Source organism: Gobio gobio (genome assembly GCF_949357685.1).
Source record: "Gobio gobio genome assembly, chromosome: 17".
NCBI lineage: Eukaryota > Metazoa > Chordata > Actinopteri > Cypriniformes > Gobionidae > Gobio > Gobio gobio.
Genome location: NC_137110.1, coordinates 14,296,291 through 14,317,638, shown reverse-complemented (window position 1 = coordinate 14,317,638; position 21,348 = coordinate 14,296,291). Strand labels below are relative to the sequence as shown.

Sequence of the window (21,348 nt, the reverse complement as noted above, 5' to 3'; positions counted from 1 at the left end):
TTTTAGGGAAAAGATTAATGGAAAATGGACATTTCATCTTTTTCACAAAGAGGCTCACATGGTCAATGTCACGCTTTTCCTTTTTGATCAGTTTTTAGGAACTTCAAAATCCTACACTTTGATTATTTACAGGTTTAAATTAAATTTTGACTACTATTAAATGACTACTATTTTGATTACTATTAAAGTACCCTTAACTTTATACGTGAGAAACCTATTATCTATATTTAGAGATTAAGTTGTGCTGTAGCGCCCTCTACAGCATGGTGTTTGGTGTTGTCACGTGCTGCCTCTGTTGCCTTTGGCTTTAAATAGTCAGCTTATATTACTGATCTGCCGCATTGACACTATGATAACTGAACTGAGCTGGATGACATTACTGTTTTCTGCAGAGCGTCTGTACAGAGGATCAAATTCTGTTGCATTAAAGGTGACTTGACTTCAGATCAGATCAGAAGTGTGTGTCTGAAGACACATGATTACAACAGATCAAATTAACCAGGGTTTCTTCACCTTCTTTGTTGCCATAAACCTGTATCAGAGCCTCAGCAGCTCGTCATGAGATAACAGCTGTATTCACTGACAGATGCTTCTCTTTGCACATTATGACATTCACAATCAATAATTTGATTCTTAAAATTCATAAATGTCAGGACACATTGGAAAAATTAGTATCTTTGTGATAAAAAAGATAAATAAAAAACTATGTTAGGATTTCTAAAACTTTTAAAAGTTATAAAAATGATTAAAAAGGGGATACATTTATCAGATTCAATCAAATAAGCACATTTGTGACATTGACCACGTTAACTAACGATAATTTAATTAATTAAAATGAGTGCTGGGCGATCGATTAATCACAATTAATCACATCCAACATAAAAGTTTGTGTTTACATAATATATGTGTGTGTACTGTGTATAATTATTATGATATATAAATACACACATGAATGTATATATTTAAGAAGAATATGCTATATTTATATATAAAATATTTACGTATAAGATAAATTATATAAATATATACAGTATGCAAATATATCTTAAATATATACATGAAGGAGTATATATTTAAGTATATATACCTAATAATTATACACAGTACACACACATATATTATGGAAACACAAACTTTTATTTTGGATGCCCTTGATTGCCCAGCATTTAGTTTATTTTTACTTCAGTTACTTATATTCAGTTATTCACTTTAATTAACGTTATTAATTTATTTAATTTGATAAAATGATTTATTTATGTATCCCTTCATTTCAATATTTAATAAATGTATCATATTAAAATTGATCGCTTTTGTTTTATGAATGTTGTTTCTGACTTCCTGTCTCAGTAAGCTACGACACACGTAATCGGTTTACGGCAGTGGGCTAGAGCGTTGTGGAAAGGAAGTGAACGAATTCTTTATTAGCGAATTGTGTTTGCTTGTTCAGATGTTTCTCCACAGGCTTAACTTTTTCATAACCAGATTTTACACAACGTTTTAACAGGACATACGTGGTCACATTTCCTGTAACAAAACTTCGAAATAACGTCAGTTTCTGACAGCAAGAGAGAAGCAGGAACCGGGTTCGACCCCGAGCGCAATGCTGCTCACCGTGTTTTGTGCACCGAGAGACCACTCGGAAACCACTTTCGCCCTGGAAGTGTCCCCGGAGCTTGAACTCAGGGATTTTTTGGCTCTTTGCGAACTAGAATCAGGAATACCAGCCGGGGAGATTCAGGTAAACATCTTCCAAAAGTGTTGCAACAGTTAGTTAGCCAGTATGCTAAGCGACCTGACTAAACAAATTAGTGCCATAGGTTCATGCTATTAATAGCATACTGAGCATATGTCAACACTTCCAGAAAACCCCAAAATCTGGAAAGATTAACAGGTCATAGATGCCCTAATGACGAGCATATACCAACGCTAAACTATTTCAATGAAACGTAATTTGGTTGATAAAGATGAACACTGCCAGGACACCATACTACACTGAATTGTATTAAAAAACATGACACGAATGAGTTTGTATTTGACATGTACGTTGAGGCATGAGGCATCAGATGAATCTTTCGATTTGGAAATCGAAAGAGAAACGTTGCCTGTTAGCCCATTAACTGGTGCACGAACTGAAACTGTAAGCTGTTCATTTAACGAACAACTTTAGTAACTAAAGCATTTATTTCTATGAGTTGTTAGTTAAGATATTTTTACAAATGCAAAAGTGATTTTATAGGTCTATTGACAAAATGAGGTTTTCACATATTGAATAAAATAATGCAACCTTTGCAGATTTCATACGCAGAGCAGCCTTTACAAGATCCCACCCGAGCCCTGGGGAGCTATGGGCTGAAGGATGGAGATGTGGTAGTGTTAAGACAAGCAGAGAGGTTACTAGGGCAACAACCCACAGTTCCAGGTAAACCAGTATTACTAGATCTGTTTTAAAATGTCTTAATAATGGGCGCTTATAATGCATTAATCATAATGAATCTTAATGTCTTAGGTCTGCCTCGCATCGATTTCAGTTCGATTGCTGTTCCTGGGACGTCCTCGGGGCAAAACAGACAGCGCCAAGCCCAGCGCCCAAGTGCCACCCAATCACGGCCGCCCCAAGCCACCACTCCTGGATCTGGCGCTGGGTCTGGCCCAGGCACAGGCCCAGGCCCAGCCCCTGGTCCAGCCCCAGCCCTTTCTCCTCAGGGATTGGACAACCCCGCCTTGCTACGTGACATGTTGCTGGCAAATCCACATGAGCTTTCGTTGCTGAAAGAGCGAAATCCTCCACTCGCTGAGGCTCTACTTAGTGGAGACCTTGGTAAAATACAGATGATGGGGCATAAATGTATCTATGTGGATGATTGAATGTTTTTGACAATAATTTTGACAATAATTTTGATTTACATTTTTAGAGCGCTTCACCAAGGTGCTATTGGAGCAGCAGCAGGACCGAGCGCGGAGAGAGCAGGAGAGAATCAAACTGCTGACTGCAGATCCTTTTGACTTGGAAGCTCAGGCCAAGATTGAGGAAGAAATCAGGTAACAAATAAGGGGTGAGATTATATGTACAGCAAAAACATGGTCTGTGGCACATGGATCATAAAACAGAGAAAACGATAGAATGCATGACATTATTTTTAATATTCAGGCAGCACAACATTGAGGAGAATATGACCATTGCTATGGAAGAAGCACCCGAGAGTTTTGGCCAGGTGGTCATGCTATACATCAACTGCAAAGTCAATGGACACCCAGTAAAGGCCTTTGTTGACTCAGGTAGTCAATCATATTTTAAGATGTCTTCTCAATAGTATATTGTCGAGTGCATTGTTGTATATCGTTTAAAGTAATGTCTTACTAAACATCATCAACCTAAATAGTTTTCACTCAAATTAGCATCATATTTTTAGTCATAAGCTTCCTTAATATACTTGAGAATCCTTTTAATACTTGAGGTTTCTTCATATTATGTACCAATGTTTTATAATTCTTCTTTAGGAGCTCAGATGACGATTATGAGCCAAGCGTGTGCAGAGCGATGTAATATCATGCGTCTAGTGGACAGACGCTGGGCAGGCATTGCCAAAGGGGTTGGCACCCAGAAAATTATTGGGCGAGTTCATTTGGGTATGGCCTTTATTTAGACCTACTCCTTTAATATTTAATATGCATATCCTCCAACACTTTTTTCTTAAATCTATTCATAATATACTAAATATATATTTTACACCCAGCCCAGGTGCAGATAGAAGGAGATTTCCTGCCTTGCTCTTTCTCACTTTTGGAGGATCAGCCCATGGATATGCTGCTAGGCCTTGACATGCTGAAGAGACACCAGGTCTGCTTGGGAACTTTGGTTCATAGCCAATAAAGTCATCTATTTCCCGTAATGGAATCTGTACAACTTGACATTAATGTTGCTTTAATGGAATGAAACTAACTTGAGGATGCAGACATTTTCACATATTCCCTAGACACAGAGTTTAGCAAGTGAGGTTACTTTGTCTGTATGCTATTGTCAGTCTGTGTACTCAGGAAAATATTTTATATCTCACTTGAATGGCAAGATATAATATTGTAAACAATGATATTAATATTATATTTAATTTTATGTAACACAATATTTTTGTTCTAGAGTAGATTACCCTCATTACTTGAGCTTGCAGACGGTTTTCTTCTACTTACCGCAGTTCTCTTATCATAACTTAATTTGCTCTCATTCAGTGTTCCATAGACCTGAAGAAAAATGTTCTCCTGATTGGCACGACGGGTACAGAGACACGTTTTCTACCTGAGGCAGAGCTGCCCGAGTGTGCCCGGCTGGCATATGGACCAGAGGGACGAGAGGATACCCGGCCTGAGGAGATTGCAGATCGAGAACTGGCAGAGGCAATACAAAGATCTGTGCAGGACAGCGGTGAGATGCATGATATGTAGACCAAGAGATTGCATGGCTAATGGGTTGGAATAAAAGCTAGACTTATGCTGCCTTCATGTGCTATCAGAAATGTCCTAATTCTCAAGTCATGATTACTTGCTTGTCGCATTCAAGTGCATTGTTGTCGGAAAGAACAGGAATCATGGAATCAATTTTTGCGATAATTCCAATAGCACACGAAGGCAGCATTAGATTTTAACACAAGGAATGAAAACTCATCAGTGGTTTATTGTAGAATTATAAGGGATTTCCTTGTTTAGAAGAATAAAACAGAAAAAATTTTGTATAGTTTGTTTGCGGTACAAACCACTCACCCAGTTCACAAGGTGGTGTACATGTTTTTAAATAAATCAATACTTGATTGAGCAAGGACAATTAATCGAAAGTGACATTTGAATTGTTACAAAATATTTTTTTCAGCTGTTGAGCTTTCTATTCATCTAAGAATTCTGAAAAAAGTTTCAACAAAAATATTAAGCAGCACTAAACTGTTTTTAACATTGATGATATTAAAAATGTTTCTTGATCATCAAATCAGCATTTTAGAACGATTTCTTAAGGATCATGTGAGACTGGAAGTTTTTCGTTTTTTTTTTTTAAATAGTAATATTTCACAACATTTCTATCTTTACTGTATTTTTCATCAAATCAATTCAGTTTAAGAGACTGCTTTCAAAAACATAAAATAAATCATATTGACTTCAGTATTTAATAATTCAGTATTATAATGATAGTGTATGCTAGAGTTTAGATTCTTCGATTCCTTGAAATGGAAATATCTATTCCGGGAAATATAGATTCCGGGAAATATGACTTACTTTATTAGCCTAATTGGGTGGGCAGAAAGCTATGCCATAATCAGAAATAATATATATTTAGCAAAGTAAGAACTAATACTACAACTGAGAAACAAATGTGTACAAAATTGCACAAGTCAGGATTAGTCTAAAAATGCGTGTTAAACTCACAGCACATGCAGTGATGGAGCATGCAGAACCGCTCTGAGACGCGAGTGAACACTGTGCTTTCCTTAACTATAGCCTATTTCTTTTCGTTTAGAATTTTTTCGTTTGGACATTTCAAGCTTTCTATACACATATTTCTCATGTCTGTGAGGCAAGTAGCCTGCAGAGTTTCGGTTTATTTGAGACGCGCTCCAGTTCCCGGCGCCTTCATGTCACGATCATGGTATTACTATAGTCTATATATTTGCTTATTATTTATTAAATCCAGGCAATTGGCTGACGAAACCTTGATTCAAATTAAGATACAATTTATACAAAACGAAATTCACTATATAGAAAGGCTTTCTACAAAACAAAACTTAATATTAAACAAAATATAATAACCACCAAAATCATTTCTAACCCACTCGCATCTTAGTACTTTTCATTGTCAGATGAAATTTAAAAACATTATAATATTTAAACATAAATATGAAAAAAATACATTGTTTAATGGCTAAAAAAAGTATAGTAGGCTACAGTACAGATAAATGTCATGTCTGAGCAGGATTTGAGTGAACGTAATTTTACCGGTGAGTGTTCATGAGGGGAGCGCACTGGCATAGATTATTGAGCTGAGCATCACACCGCTCCGCTTCGCTCATTACAGGCTCGTTCTTGTCAGAATGCCCACGTATTAAAAAATGGTCGGGTTTAAATCGGGCTCGGGCTCATAACTACAGTTAATGTGTCCGGCCGGGCTCGGACACAACGGGCTCAGGTAAGGTCGGGCTTGATTTTTTTGAGCCCGATCTAAGCTCTAGTGTATGCTTGCACACGCCTGTCAGTTAACACTTATAAAACTGAGGGAACATAAGTTAAAATATGTTAGGACATGGCCTCCTTTAGTTTTAACATTGTCACTAAATCCTTGAGGTTTTCTAGATAGTGTTAAAAAATGTTATAACTGCAAATAGTGTACATATTCATACAGATCAAGAACACCACCTTGTGTAGCTAATGTGATTGATAGGAGCATGCCTTTTTCTCTCTTTTTCTCTGGATGTGTTTTTGCTAATTTTTTGCCTCTTATTGCATGAAATGTGTGGCGTTTGTGTGCCCTAACTATGAGCAGGACAGAACTGATGTCATATGGACAGACAGCTGGAGAGGGCTCTACCTACCAGGTACTACATTCTCAAAGGGAACATTTCATTAGCCTAATACAATATTTGACCGAGTAAATATTAAACACAAGATGTACATTGGTGCGCACAGGAACGGCCTCCATTTTGTGAGTAATATCTTGAAATGAGTTCAACTTTGCCTGTCTATGATGCTAACTATTTTGCATGGTTTGCAGTTTTTGCTGATTTTGCACGGTTTTAGATCACCTATTTTAATGTAGACTTTCAAATTCATTAGTTAGTGTTTCTCTCTCTCAGATACTGAAGATGGAAAAACTACCTCACCACAATCCCTGCCATTTAAACCTCTCAACCAACCCACAACATCATCCGCCTCAAGTCATCCCCACAGTCTTACCCTAGATCGTTCTAAGTCTGCCCCAGCTTCTGTTAACCAGGGAGTGTCCCCAATTGAAATTCCCACATCGATTGAATCCTCTCCACTTCAGCCATTGAAAGTTGGTGAACCCTCTCCAGATCCCTCTGATGACACCTTCAGATCTCAGTCCCAAGGACTGGCCGATTCAACATCATCTTGCTTACAGACGGATGCAGATGCTCCCATCCCAAGCACTCTTCCCTCTCAGGAACCATTCTCTAGTACTGTGCCCAAGGACAATGAAGTGACAGGTGACATAGTTTCAGGAGATTCCGGCAGTCCGATGGACACGGTTTTGGGGAAGAATAGCACTTCCTCTGGGACTGTAGCAGCAGAATCTCCCTCTCTTTTTAACCCAGGCTCTCAGACTCAAACACTGGATCAGGAAGTGGACATGGAGTTTTCTTCCAATGCAAAACCAGAAACTGGCCGTGACTTTCCTGATCAGTTGCAGAGAGACCATGGTAGTGTGATGGAAGATGTTTCAGGGGCTCAACCACAATGCATGCATGTTCCAGATTTGAGCTGTGAACCCTGTCCTGCTGAGCCAGTCACTTCTTCTGTCCATTCAGACTCTGAAAAGAGTGTTATACCCTGTGAAAGAGACCAGCCGGAGGTAGATAACATCCCTTCCTTGGCTCAAGCCCTTAAGGAGCTCCATAAACTTCTGATGTCCAGCAGTTGGCCAACGGGTTCTGGAATGATTCCTCCTTTGGACCCTAATGCTACAACATCAAGACAAGATGTTGATGAGGTGGACCTGGGTCATGCTACAAGAAACCAATCTACTCTGAACCCAACAATTGACACGTCCTCTAATACTGCCACACCAATTGACAAGGATGGAAGTGTTGCCAAAGCTGAATTTACTTCTCAATCAGTGAACGATACTCCAGATGTACTGAGCAATCCAAGATTTACAGAGAACCAACCTTCTACTCTGGTAGATCCCACAGTGGAACAAACAATTCAGCACCCTTATGCAGCTGAAAGAAATTATGCCCTTGTTGTTGAGGAAGGTTCTGGGCTGGTTACTGCTACTTCCCAGGGAGATCTTGAGCTCCCTGAGGGTCAGCAAGTGCTGGACATTGCAGACGTAAACACCTCAGGCATTGACATCTCAGCTGACCTGTCTCAGCAGCGCCCCCCTTCTGTTTCAGCTGGCTTATCAACCGATTCCAGCCAAGGGCCATCTCAAACTCAAGCCACTGTGGCGGATCCTCTTTTCTTCAGAGACTCCAACCAACTTGCGCCACAGCCCTCGATGGGACAATTTCCATTAGAGCACATTCAGAGGATCCAGTCGTCAGGGTTCTCCGCTCGTGAGGCTGCTGAGGCACTGGAACAGGCTCAAGGCAGTGTGGAGCTTGCCTTATTGGTGCTGCTGGCAAGAAAGATCACTGTGCCCTCTTAGACTCCAAATCAACTTTGTAGGGGTGGCGTCAGTTAACATATGAGCCTTTTTCATCCTGTGGTTTTCCTTTAGCAGTCCTCATTGTTTTGTACTTGATGGTCTTATTCTGGCTCTCTACTTTGCCAACATACATGTTTAAAAATAGATACGTGAGAAGCTGGCCATATTTCCCTTTCAACAGAATGGTAATGTCTGTGCAGTCTTTTTAAAAGTTTTGCATGTTGCCTCAATAGTTCATAATGGATTGTTGATTTTATTGGTTTGGTTTGAATAAAGTTGATAAACTGACAGACAATTTACAGGAATATGAATAGTTTACTTCTGGTAGTAGGACTCTGTAATGAAATGAATGTGGCAGAAATAGACCTGTTTCCTATCTTCCAACAACTGCATGGTTTAAGATCTCAAAATTGATTTATGTGCCTGATGTTTACTGACCTTACACAGAATCTTCTGTAGCATCTTACTAAATTTATTTTGTTTAAATGTGATCGGAGCAGATAGTAAACAGGGAAAGTGTCAAATTCAGAGTCCTTTTCCAAATTTAAATTGGCAGTAATGTTCACGCTGAGGTGATTATTTTTTTCCTCTTTAATTACCATTTTATTTGATAGTTGCCAATCCTGTATAACTTGACATGTTTTCAATAGATTGCCTTTGGAAATTAAAAAGTAGACAATACCATAACCTTTATGTTCTTAGTCCATCCTTAAACGATATTGTCAGTCTATTATCACTAGTATTTCTTTTTATCACATTCATGATGTTGTGGTAGTGTTTTATATTGTGTTTTCATTCAAACGAAATTGACAGGAAAAAGTTGGTGCTGACAAAGTAATCCACAGGAAGAGTCCACCCCCCATATGCCCTCAGGGCAGCTACCACTACATTTTGTTGGGATGTCTGTTTTATTCTCTTATTTGTTGTCCCTTGTCTAAACATTTGGTTTTGGTGTAAAGTCCTGATGTGCCCTTTCCAGCTGTCTGTGATGTTTTGTCATGTCTACCCTCTTGTCATTTTTGTAATCTCTGGGTCATATATCAGTTGTGTTCATTTTATTTGAGTTTCATCTTGTATACAGTTTAAAAACCAAATAAAAGGAAAAAGTGATTCTTATATTTCAAGTGTGAAGTGCTTTTTCGTAGGATTTAAGTGTAATAATTATTTGACTGGAGTGTAAAAAATGGGGCCTAAGCATAATACTTCATATCAATTATTAGATTAATTTTGACAGATTTATTAGTTGATGCTAAAATGCCTACTTGAGTCATCTTAACCCTCATCATTCCCTTGCACTTTGTAACAAATCCTTCCCTTGTGGGTCAAAGTGTTCAATTTGATTTAAATCTTAAAAATGTTTTGTCCAGGAAGCTTATTTCATTTATCACTATATTCACTTATTTACTATATTGTATAAATAAATAGTAGCTACATTTAAGCACATTCCTCACATTCTTTCAACTTAAATTCAAAATAAAATGTTCATGCTTAACCCTTTTAATTTAGCTCAAAATGTCTTACATTGGGTGTCTTTGCCGACCTCTTGTGGAAAAAAATTGAATATCTCTTGCCACGAGATGGGCTTATAGATCTATATGGAGCAAATTAGCTCTTCCGCTGGGTCCTAGAGTCATTTTCTGGGTCCTAGAGTCATTTCACGTCAGTATGCGTTCAGATCATTCAGATACACGTTTTTTTGGTAAATCTTTAGCATTTTTAGGTTTTTCTATACTGAAGCATTCCTCGCATTCCATTCATTCCTAAGGGGGTCAAATTGACCCGTGAGGGAAGGATTTGATACTTTTTTTTTAAATTTCAACCACAAAACTCCTCGAATCCAATAAATTTTGTTTGTGTATTCGTGGTTCAAGTGTGAAAATAGTCCTAGAGTCTTGGACCACTCGACTCCGACGAAGGGAGTTTTAAATTGCTTACATTTAATACAATGCGTCCTTCATCTTTTACAATAATAGGGTGATTCTCTCATAAATTTGACCGACCCTAAACCATAATATAGATTACTGCTTAAATTAATAACATTTTATATTAATATGAATTATTTTATTAAGAAAATAAAGCATATTTTAGGAACATTAAGTTTTTATTTATATCCACTGTCATGTTTTTATTACTGTATTGTGATGATAATGAAAATCTTGTTCCCACTATTTCATAAAAAAGATATGACACTGAGACATGGCATTCTATTTTCTTTATTGTTTCTTTAGGTTCAGCCAATAATAAAGTAATCTTATTCGCCAAAGCAACGCCCATCGCCCAATCAAAAGCAGCAAAATTGGTTGTGCGAAATTGGACAGGTGAGGAAGCTCTTCCGAGTCAATTAGACTCACAGATCTTAATCCAGTGGTTTGGAAAGTACTCCAGCGTCGGATGAGTAACTGCGTGTAAAAGAGCTGTTTTTTTCCCTGTGATCATTACAATTTTAAATTCAAATTTAACCCTACTCATAAACTCGATAGATTAACCCTAGGCTATATGGCTCATGTCATGGAGGATGAGAGAATCTGTGCCGGCAGAGATGGTGTAACAGAAGCACTAGATGCTCGTCCCGGGCTGGATGAACACACCCCTAGAACAAATGTGGAGGACTGTGAAGGACTTTACTAGTATGTATAATGAAAATAAATAATAAATATTAAAATCGTTTGTTATTCTAACGTGGCCTATTATTATAACTATTCCTATCCTAACCTGTTGTTTTATTTTCTATTTATCCTACCTCACAATAATGTTTTTTTTTAGAAAGCTTTAGATGGTGCCAGGATGGTGTTTTAATTTTGACCTCTTTTTCTTAGTGCATCTGAAGGGTTGGCTGAAGCTCTTAGATCTGTTGCAAACTCACAGTTATGGAACTTTATGGCGTTTTCTCTGCCCATTTCATCCCTCTTCTCTTCAGAGAGCTCCAGTCTGAAATCATCTGAGGAGAATGAGGTGAAAAGGTAACATTGATACACAAAACAATAATTCAGACACACATTTTTGTCTGTGCATCAGCCTTTGCACAGAAACAAAGCAGTTAAGCAATTTTCTTGTTTCAGGGCAGATGCAACTGAAGTCAATGCACAACTAGAGGAAACGTACGTTGCCACGTTTGAATCCGAGTACATCAACAGTTGTAAGTTTACAGATGAATCTTCCAAAGACTGTCAACCAGATTCCGTAGCTGGGTCACATTTCATTCAAACATCCAAAGACAAAAAATAATAATAATTTGCTTAAGTTTTAAGATTTTTCTGGAGTGGGTGGGAATAGATGGTTGGGGTCCTGTAAAAAAATGCTAATGACGTTAAATATGTATTCATTACACAATAAAATAATTTATTTACCAAATATATAGTAACAACAAATATTGCTTTTATCTGCTTCAATATTGTTTTCCTAGCGGTCCCTTTATATCAGGAGTATTGGATGAACTCTGTGAAGAAGGATTTACACCGAGCACAGAAGACGGGACTTTCAGAATTGGTGACAACTATGTATCTTTCTGGTCTGAGAACTCCTCCTCCTTTAAGCCCAAGCTCTGTGTTGAGCCCACCAGGACTACAGGCTAAGCCATATGCTCTATGGCAGGAGTTACCGCAAGTAAAGTGTCTGCTGAGGTCCCTCAGTGCGCAGGAGATCCAGCTTCAGGAGGTCTATATTGCAGGATCCGTACAAGACTGATGAATGCTTGCAAAATGTGACTGTGGTCTGATGTCTATTGTGAAGTAACGCTACTCGTCCCTCTGTTTTTGTGATTTCTGGCTAGGCCATGTTTGAGCTGATTGTGTCAGAGGCCTCGTATCAGAAGAGTCTGGTAGTAGCACTGAATGTGTTTCAGTGCTCCTCAGAAATCAAACAGATCCTCTCCCGTGTGCAGCATCATGTTCTGTTCTCCAACCTAAAGGACGTCTGCAGAGTCAGTGAACGGTAAGAATAAATACAACACAATTTAATGAATGAAAGATGCATTATGCTGCTTTCACTGATCACTGAAATCAAATATAAACGTCTGTCTAATGATATAAAAAAAATTACAAATGTTTTGTGAACAATATTTATAAATCTAATGATTGCATGCACTACTATTTAAAATGTGTTTTTTTTTTTTATTACTACTTTTATTCAGCAAGGCTATATTAAATTGGTTTAAAATTTCATTACATACATTTTATGTTACAAAAGATTTCTATTTCAAATAATTTGTTTTTGAACTTTCTATTCATTGAAGAATCCTAAAATCAAAAACGTAAACTGCTTTCACAAAAATATTAGGCAGCACAACTGTTTTCAATCACAGATTATACAAATTATATTAAAACCATTGTAGTAATATTTCTAATATAATACCTGATACAATTCAGCTTTGTCCTCATAGGGTGCAGTGTAAATTACATTTTAAAATTGGAAAAATGTCACACCTTTCTTAATCATGTCTGATCAAATCCAGCTTTGGTGTGTGTGTATATTGTAAGACCGCATGAATTCGCTCCAATGATCGGTAGCGAACCGTGGTGAAGGCCGCATGCGCGTTCAGTGTTTCAGCTGGAAAGATGGATTTAATTATAATATTCTGTATCTGACTCCATTTATCATAGTTGTTGAATTTAGAAGAGAGTGCCAACTGGTTATTTGGTCATTTATATTTGATAATTACTCATACATTTAATCATTCCGTTTGAACCCTTTGTTGCAATTATATCGTTCCGTATTGGAAATAGCTAATAATTACAGATTAATTCAGAAAGGATCAAAAATTTAACAATTTATTAAAGGGTTAGTTCACCCAAAAATTAAAATTCTGTCATTAATTACTTACCCTCATGTCGTTCGACACCCGAAAGACCTCCGTTCATCTTCGGATCAGAAATGAAGATATTTTAGTTGAAATCTGATGGCTCTGAAAGGCCTCCATTGGCACAATGGCACCGTTCACTCTCAAGACCCTTAAAAGGTACTAAAGACGTCGTTACAAAGTCCATCTCACTACAGTGGTTCTAAAATAACTATGAATCGGCGAGAATAGTTTTTGTGCGCAAAAAACCCCTAAATAACGACTTGCATAGTGATGACGATTTCAAAACAAGGCATCATGAAGCTTCGACGCGTTATGAATCAATGAGCCGAATCATGATTCGGATCGCGTGTCAAACCGCCAAACTGCTGAAATTTGCAGATTCAGACCGCTGATTCGACTCGCTGATTCATAACGCTTCGAAGCTTCATGATGCCTTGTTTTGAAATCGTCATCACTATGTAAGTCGTTATTTAGGGGTTTTTTGCGCACAAAAACTATTCTCGCCGATTTCTAAAGTTATTTTAGAACCACTGTAGTGAGATGGACTTTGTAACGACGTTACAGTACCTGTATAGTACCTTTTTAAGGGTCTTGAGAGTGAATCGTGCCATTGTGCCAATGGAGGCCTTTCATTTCTGTTCCGAAGATGAACGGAGGTCTTACGGGTGTCGAACGACATGAGGGTAAGTAATTAATGACAGAATTTTCATTTTTGGGTGAACTAACCCTTTAACAATCAAGTAAATATAAAATGTCAATTACATAATAGACAGAAATCTCTTTTAAAAGGAAGCACAAATTCTAATTATGGTTACACTTAAAATAGTTTCAAATAGATGCAAACTTAAACCCTTAATTATACTCAGTAGGCCTCTGCCTAGAATGTTACCTGTGAGATCGAGAGCGAGAGAAAAGAAGAAAGAGAGAGCTAAAGAGCAGCTCTCTCTTGAGAAAACCGAGAATCAAAAGAGGAAGAGTTACAGTTCGGATCTTTTATCCTCTTCCCTGATGTCACTAAACTCAAATATGACTTTTAAAACTGACCAATCAGACCAAACTGTGAGATGTTTGAAAGTAACCAATCAGACGAAACTTCTCCTACTGTACCAAAGGTGTGAAAAGCATTTGGCCAGCAAGCCATTCTTTTGTCCTTAGAATAGGGCTGTGCAATTAATCGAATTTCGATTTTGCCTCCCAACGATCACCAAAATAGTACAATCGAGAAAAAACGATTATTTTGCCATGTTCAGTTTTGCAAGAACACTCTTATTTTGTCTTGCGTTCTGAATGAAACGCGCACGCGCTCATCCGCCCCTCCCGAAGCCACAAACTTTCTCAGATCGTGAGTCTCGTGTGCATATCATCCGCTGGAATTTAAAAACTCGGCGCGAGTAAAGATGGCAGAAGGAGGGCAGTTACAGCAGCGTTTGGTGAGCAAAAAAGGCGAAACCAACTCCTGGGAACAGTTTGGCTTCGAGGAATCAGACGACGAGCAGAAACATGCTACGTGCAAGATTTGCTACATGGTAGTGGCTGCAACGCAAGGGAACACCACGAATTTGTTTAAAGGGTAACTAAACCCCTGCTCAGAGCTTAACTCCACCCACTGGCAATTTTCAAAAAATGCTGGAAAAGTGGGCAGAGCCCGGCGGAGACAGAGGGGATGAACCGAGGGCGGGGCTGAGCGGAGGGCGTGCACCTGAGACCCGCAGGGACGGGTTGATTGACAGCTGTCAGACTCGCGAGTCGCAAAGATGGAGAATGACTGGAGTGACGCCAGCTTTGCAACAGAGCGGTCATTCTCCTACCTTCACCTGAAGTGGAGGAGGGTGGATTGTCTGTAACAGACACAAACCCGGAGCCTTATCAATGCGAGCCGCTGCTCAAACTGCGTTAACTCCCGATGCCGACGATGCTAGTGAAGCAGCCGCGCGAGAACTGACCTAATCTATCTGCGTCCGCGGCAACCACTTGCGTGTCAGGGTTTGAAAGCGCGTCTCATGTATGAACATTATCTGTACACATGACGGGCGGCAATAATATCGCAAGAAAAGCCTGACGTGTAATGACAACTGCATTATTTAACCGTATTTTCTTCAAACAATGTTAAAGCAAGTGTCAAGTGAGTTTCATTCATAATGTTTACTTCATGTAATATGACAGTTCATACTGGAGTGAAGCCGTTCTCATCGTGTGATTGGCAGAAACATTTCTGAGGGCGTGGTGAGCTCGTGCCAGGGGCGCGGATAGTGAGCCGTTGGAGGTACCATCCTACGTCACGATGTACCACAACGTCCAATAGGAAAATTCAACTGCAGTAGCCACCGTTCAACCTTAAGAGGGCAGCACTTTGGCGGTTTTACACCATATTTTATAGAATTAAAACACTTTATACTCAAATGTCAAAACATTTACTCGAATCAATGAACAGCATTAATAAAGCCCCAGTATTACAGATCATTAACTAAAAAAAGTTGGTTTAGGGTTTAGTTACCCTTTAACAACTTGAAAATTAAACAGAGTGACCTATGACAATCTAATAAAGAAACAAAAACTGACGAAAGCATGGATGCCGTGTAAACGTCATTTTTTCCCCTCATATTTTTCAAATAATTCTCTCTTTGTAAACTTTGTTCAATGCATGCGAGTGCTGCCATATGTTAGAATATGACCAGTCGTTTTCACCGTCATCACCCGGGTTTAGTGCCAGAAGACACGAATGAGAAGCCGCGCGCGCTGTGAGAAAATGTATCTGTGCGCTCATCCAAGAGCGCGCACACGTCTCACAGCGCGCAAATATCGAGTTCTCTTTCAAGTCTTGCTCTTGAACGGACAAACTCACACAAAACGTATGTCAACATGTCCATCTTGATGAGTATCCTAGCAGACATAGTCTGTATATGCCTTAAGTGAACTTTATACAGTCGATAAAGACGACATATCCGATCATTAGGTATTAAAGAGGCAGTAGCCTTTACTGCTGTCGTTTTAATGTCAAACAACAAAAGACAAGGACATCACTCACCGCTCTTGATTGAATAGCTTTTGTAAGTTTAATAGGATTCATCTTTAATTTATGCACTCAAATATGCAATGTTATTTTACATTTGATAAATTTCTGTACCTGAAAACTAATGTTAGACGTACCTGAAAAGCATATCTAGCCGAACCATATTGTTGATCTTATTTATTTGTGGTTATCATTTTTACGTGAATACTTTTATACTTTGATTTGAATATATGTTATTATTTATTTTAATAGTTCAAAAAGTACAACAAATGTTACAATTTCAATTGAATTGTTGAATGGTGTATTTTTAATAAATACAACACATTCCCAAAGTCATGTGAAATAATCGTGTTACATAATCGTGATTTCAATATTGACCAAAATAATCATGATTATGTTTTTTTCCATAATCGAGCAGCCCTACCTTAGAAACTCCAACTGGCCCTTCTGATGAGGTTAAGGGGGAAGGGGATTGAGTCAATTTCAAATATATTGGTCACGACAATGGTTGCTACCAGTAAAGCAGATGATTTTGTTCTATTTCAAATATCTTTGATTATTTTCCACCTTACAATATAAAATTGTAATTAAATATTACTTTTATTTAGGGTTCTGCGGGACCTGGAGTCCCATCTCAGGCAGAATGTAGTGATGTCACTGGTTGGTGATATTGTTTTGAATCACCAGCAAGACTTCCAACAAGTCTATGTGCCGTATATCACCAACATGATGTACCAGGAGGCCATCATCACTCAGCTGCTGTTTGTTCCATTTTGATGTTTCTTCCATATTGAACACTTCATTCAATTTCATATTATAGCATTGGTATAGTTGCATTCTAATTACAATTTTACACTCCTCACCAGGCAAGGCAACAGGAAATTTGTGCTGATCCTGAAGAAACTAGAGAAAGATCCACAATGCCAGAGACAGACGCTCAAGTCTTTCTTGATTCTTCCTTTTCAGAGGATCACACGGCTGACACTCCTACTTGAGGTTGGCATTCCTTTATACAAGCCAGGGAGCTGTGTTCACACTTCAGAGAAATTCTGTTAACATCTTTTTGTGAACATGAATGGTTTGTGTTTTGGTTTAGAACATCCTCAAGCGGGCTAAAGGTGTTTGTCTTGATGTCTCTAATTTGATGGAGGCCATTGAAGCTGTACGTAAGGTAGGCTGTCATGCTTTGCTTTCATAATATCTATATACCGGTATATACATTATTATAAGTCTTGGATATTAATTAATTGCCTATTGATCAGTGTTAGATACAATATGGAAGCTTGTTTTCTCCACAGAATAAAACAAATTAGAAAGTTGCTTTTTACTTTTTATCCAAGTTCTGTGTAAACGGCTCTTTCTTGCAATTGCAGGGGGGGGCTTTTCTTTATTCTTTCGCAGAAACCAGCTTCCATAATTAGATGTAATTCATCTGTAGCTTTACAAATGAATACATTTATAATTTAATAAATCTCATTGTGTAGATAGTGGAGGAATGTGACAGAAGTGTCCAACAAATGAAGAGGACAGAGCTGCTTGTTTGTTTGGACAAGTTAGTGGACTTCGGAAATGTCAAGGTATAAAATCTTAATTAATTTCTTATTTTTCTGCTGTCATATTTTTAAACCAGTTTTCTTTCTGCTCTCAGTCCATTCCATTAGTCACCAGAGGGCGTCATTTGATTCAAGAGGGACCTTTGAAGCAACTAATTGTTGGTGGCAATCACAAAGTCTCTGTAGTCTCTCGCAAAGATGTGTACATGCATCTCTTCAATGATCTTTTGCTCCTCTCTGTTAGAAGGTATGATCTGCTGGAATGTTTTTAATTTCACTGACCCTCTAGTTTGTTTTGTTAAATTACAATACCCTAGTTTTGGTATCCAATGATGTGTATTTCACACTCCACTCAGTGGACACAGGTTTGTTGTGCAGGACCATGCACAATTTCCTGATAATGTGCGTGTAGAGGAACTCAAAACAACAACTTTGGAACTACCCCCTGAATCCCTCCTGCTCCATCTGACTAAAAACCACAATAGGTCTTCCACCGCCCTCATATTGGCTGCACGCACACGGTAACTTGCTTGTCTTGGCAATGGATTATATTGTGTAGTGCAAGTACAGGTGTTGGACAATGAAACTGAAATGTTTGTTTATAGTCCACCATTTATTTCTATGGTGTAGGGTCTTCTTTTGCGGCCAAAACAGCATCAATTCGTCTGACAGACATACCAGAAGTCCTGCACAGTGGCCAGATGGATTTTGAGCCATTCCTCTTCCAGAACAGTGGCCAGATCTATGTGATGCTAGTGGAGGAAAATGTTTTCTGACTTGCTCTTCAAAAAACACACAAAGCGGCTCAAATTTAGATCTGGTGACTGTGCAGGCCATTGGATATGTTCAACTACTTTCATGTTCATCAAACCATTCTGTCACAAATCTTGCTGTGTGTACTGGTGCATAATGCTGATACATGGCACCCCCTTCAGGGTCTAATGTTTGAAACATTAGGTGCACACGGTCCTGATTGGTTCAGTAGTCCTTGGAAGTGACGTGCCTATCAAGAACAGTAGGGAATGCCATGATATTGCAGCCCAAACCGTCAAGTCAACTTTATTTATATAGCGCTTTTAACAATACAGATTGTTTCAAAGCAGCTTTACAGTGTAAACAGCAAAATAATGCAACAGAATTTTATTCAAAATAATGCAACAGAATTTTATCCAGCCGGTTTTATTCAAACCATCACTGATCCACCCTTGTGCTTCACTCTGGGCACACAAAAGTCTGGGTGTTAAGCCTCCTTTGGGGCTTTTCCATACCGTAACTCCCACAGATGTGGGAAAGACGGTGAAGGTGGATTCAATACATGTTTCACATTGTCCACAGCACAAGATTTGCACTGTTGGCACCAATGAAACGACATTTGGCATTGGCATGAATGCTGACTCTGTGGAGCTCCTGGCGGAACAGTTTTGGTGGATACGGATGAGTCGAGGTGCGCATTTAATTCTGCAATGAGTTGGGGAGGTGTTTTTTTTGGATGCAATCTAGGTTAGCACCTGGTCATCCCTTTCAGACAGCTTCGTCTTGCATTGACGGTTACTCCTTTTGGCTGTAGTTCGTCCTATGTGGTGGTACTCTGACATTACCCTGGAGACCATAGCTATACACCATAAAGACTTGCTCACCTGGGGCCTGTACCATGATGGTAGTTTAACAAACTCAGGGTTACAGGATTAGTTTTGAGTTGACAAAACCAAACCAGTCTATTCAGGCTTTGTTGGTCCCATGATGCTGATCATCAGCTCTCTCTGTCAACTCAGGCTTTGATCCTGAGTTTAGGAGTTTAGCTGTGACATCAGTAGTGAACAGCCAATCACAGGCTGTGGATCAGTGAAACTGACATCTACTTGCGAGAGAAGCAGCAAAATTGATTTCTCTCTTCTGCAGAATATTACATGATTGAAAATATTAAGAATTTAAACAAATTTACACAGGAATAAGAAAAGAGCTGTCTATGAAAGTGGACAACTTTAAGAAAAATCTTACTTAGTCAGTGCAAGTAAAAGTTCTGAAGCTAGTTTAGTTGATATATAGAGATAATTGAACATTTAAACTCACATGTAGTCACATGTAGTAGAAACAGGGGGAGTGACTTTATTGCATCATAGATGTGTCACTTTGCTCACAGCTGATTGGTCCAATTTCAGTTTGAGATCTCTTATCCAGAACATAACCTGCCCTGGAGCAGGTTAGCCGTGGAGCGTAAGTTACTATGGAGATGAACACAGCTAAAAGCCAAACCACTTTAATGGTACCTAAAACCCAGGATTAGCACAAACTAAGCTTAAACATATCTGGCTAGCCAGCTAAACCGGCTTCATGGTATAGGCCCCAGGTCAGATGAGCCAGTGCGACGCGCAACAACAATTTGTCCGCTTTTGAGCCCTGATATGTCCCCTATTATGTTGTGAATTGCAATATTTTATGTACAGCTGTGCTATTGCTCCGCTAATTAAACCTTCAGAGTCTGTTCTTATTGCTGAATGTAAAATCAGTGAAGATGTATAGTTGTGAAACCTCCAACACACTATATTGGCCAGTATTTTTTTCATTGTCCAATCCCTGTATTTATTATCTTGAGCATTGTTTATTTTGAGTGAACATTTTGATTTGAAAAATGCCTCAGTTCTTGTGTAAGGTAATATCTAAAATCGTAATACTTGTGTCCTCAGGTTAGAAAAAGAGACCTGGATCAAAGTTTTGTCTTCAAAATAATGGACTGCAAGTGTGGAAGTGCTACACAAAAGGATGTTCTTGAAGAAATCAAAATATGTATGAAGTGCTTGTAAAATATAAAATCTAACAGATGTTTACATTTTCTTGACTATTGTTCCAATATTATGTAGATTTTATATTTATTCGTAAATAAAAGGCTTTAGGCAAATGTTTCAACATGAGCTTTATTTCAACAAAACACCAAAGTACACAAGAAATCTACTATTGTAATCCTCGAATGTCTGGGATTTATTCCCTTGAGAGTCGAATGGGCTTGTTCAACAAGACCCACTGTAGAAAATGTCTCCCATTTCAGCACCACCTATTTTGAGAAGAGAAAACAAGAGTTAATTCTCTGATCTGTTTCTGAAGTGTGGGGATGAACAATGCTTTTGCTGTTTCACCTGCAAGTCCCTTTTTGTTGATCGGGAGCTACGTGATTGGCTGAGGAGACATTAAGTCGAAATCTGAGAGGTTTCTTGCGACCCAAACACCCGCTGCAAATAAACCCAGGTTTACAAGGAGGTTCCTGTAACAATGAAACAAAGGGGATCATCACAGATGCTGTCAAAATATTTAAAAAGATACATTTGAACGTCACTTCGGGTATATGAGGTGTACGCAGTAGTACTGTTCGGGTCGTTTTAAGCTTTGGTAGATAATTTACAATAGTAACAAACCTTCTAAAATCATTTCTGTCCGATGCAAAATGGCAAGCTGAGCTTATCCAGCCCATGACACCACCTGATTGCCCCTCGGCTTTCTTTCCGCTCATTTTATGTTACTATTCGTATTGGTATTAGCCGAGCAAGCAGAGGGTCTTGGATGTTACCTTGAGATTTCTACGGCAAACCACGAGGTTAACAGGATGGCAGTACGGATCCTCATCTGGGACAAA

The 21,348-nt window shown here is 38.6% G+C and overlaps 2 protein-coding genes across 3 annotated transcripts; one reads left to right on the top strand and one right to left on the bottom strand.

Moving 5' to 3' along the window:
• The first annotated feature begins 1,373 nt into the window (after positions 1-1,373).
• ddi2 (DNA-damage inducible protein 2) lies at positions 1,374-9,479 on the top strand. 2 transcript variants are annotated; one of them, XM_079841798.1, is made up of 10 exons: positions 1,374-1,738; positions 2,293-2,419; positions 2,507-2,818; positions 2,913-3,039; positions 3,149-3,276; positions 3,499-3,627; positions 3,735-3,838; positions 4,225-4,417; positions 6,518-6,569; positions 6,828-9,479. In XM_079841798.1, the coding sequence occupies exons 1-9, from the start codon at positions 1,601-1,603 to the stop codon at positions 6,526-6,528; spliced, it is 1,269 nt and encodes a 422-aa protein (XP_079697924.1). In that variant the 5' UTR covers positions 1,374-1,600; the 3' UTR covers positions 6,529-6,569; positions 6,828-9,479. The 2 variants fall into 2 exon arrangements, with proteins under 2 accessions (XP_079697924.1, XP_079697923.1); XM_079841797.1 differs by lacking the exon at positions 6,518-6,569.
• Positions 9,480-20,621: 11,142 nt separating this feature from the next.
• On the bottom strand, positions 20,622-21,323 carry tomm6 (translocase of outer mitochondrial membrane 6 homolog (yeast)). Its single transcript, XM_079841907.1, has 3 exons — positions 21,131-21,323; positions 20,855-20,979; positions 20,622-20,772 (listed from the first exon to the last, which is right to left on the bottom strand). Exons 1-2 carry the CDS (start codon positions 21,223-21,225, stop codon positions 20,883-20,885), a joined length of 192 nt encoding a protein of 63 aa, XP_079698033.1. The 5' UTR covers positions 21,226-21,323; the 3' UTR covers positions 20,622-20,772; positions 20,855-20,882.
• Positions 21,324-21,348: the final 25 nt, after the last annotated feature.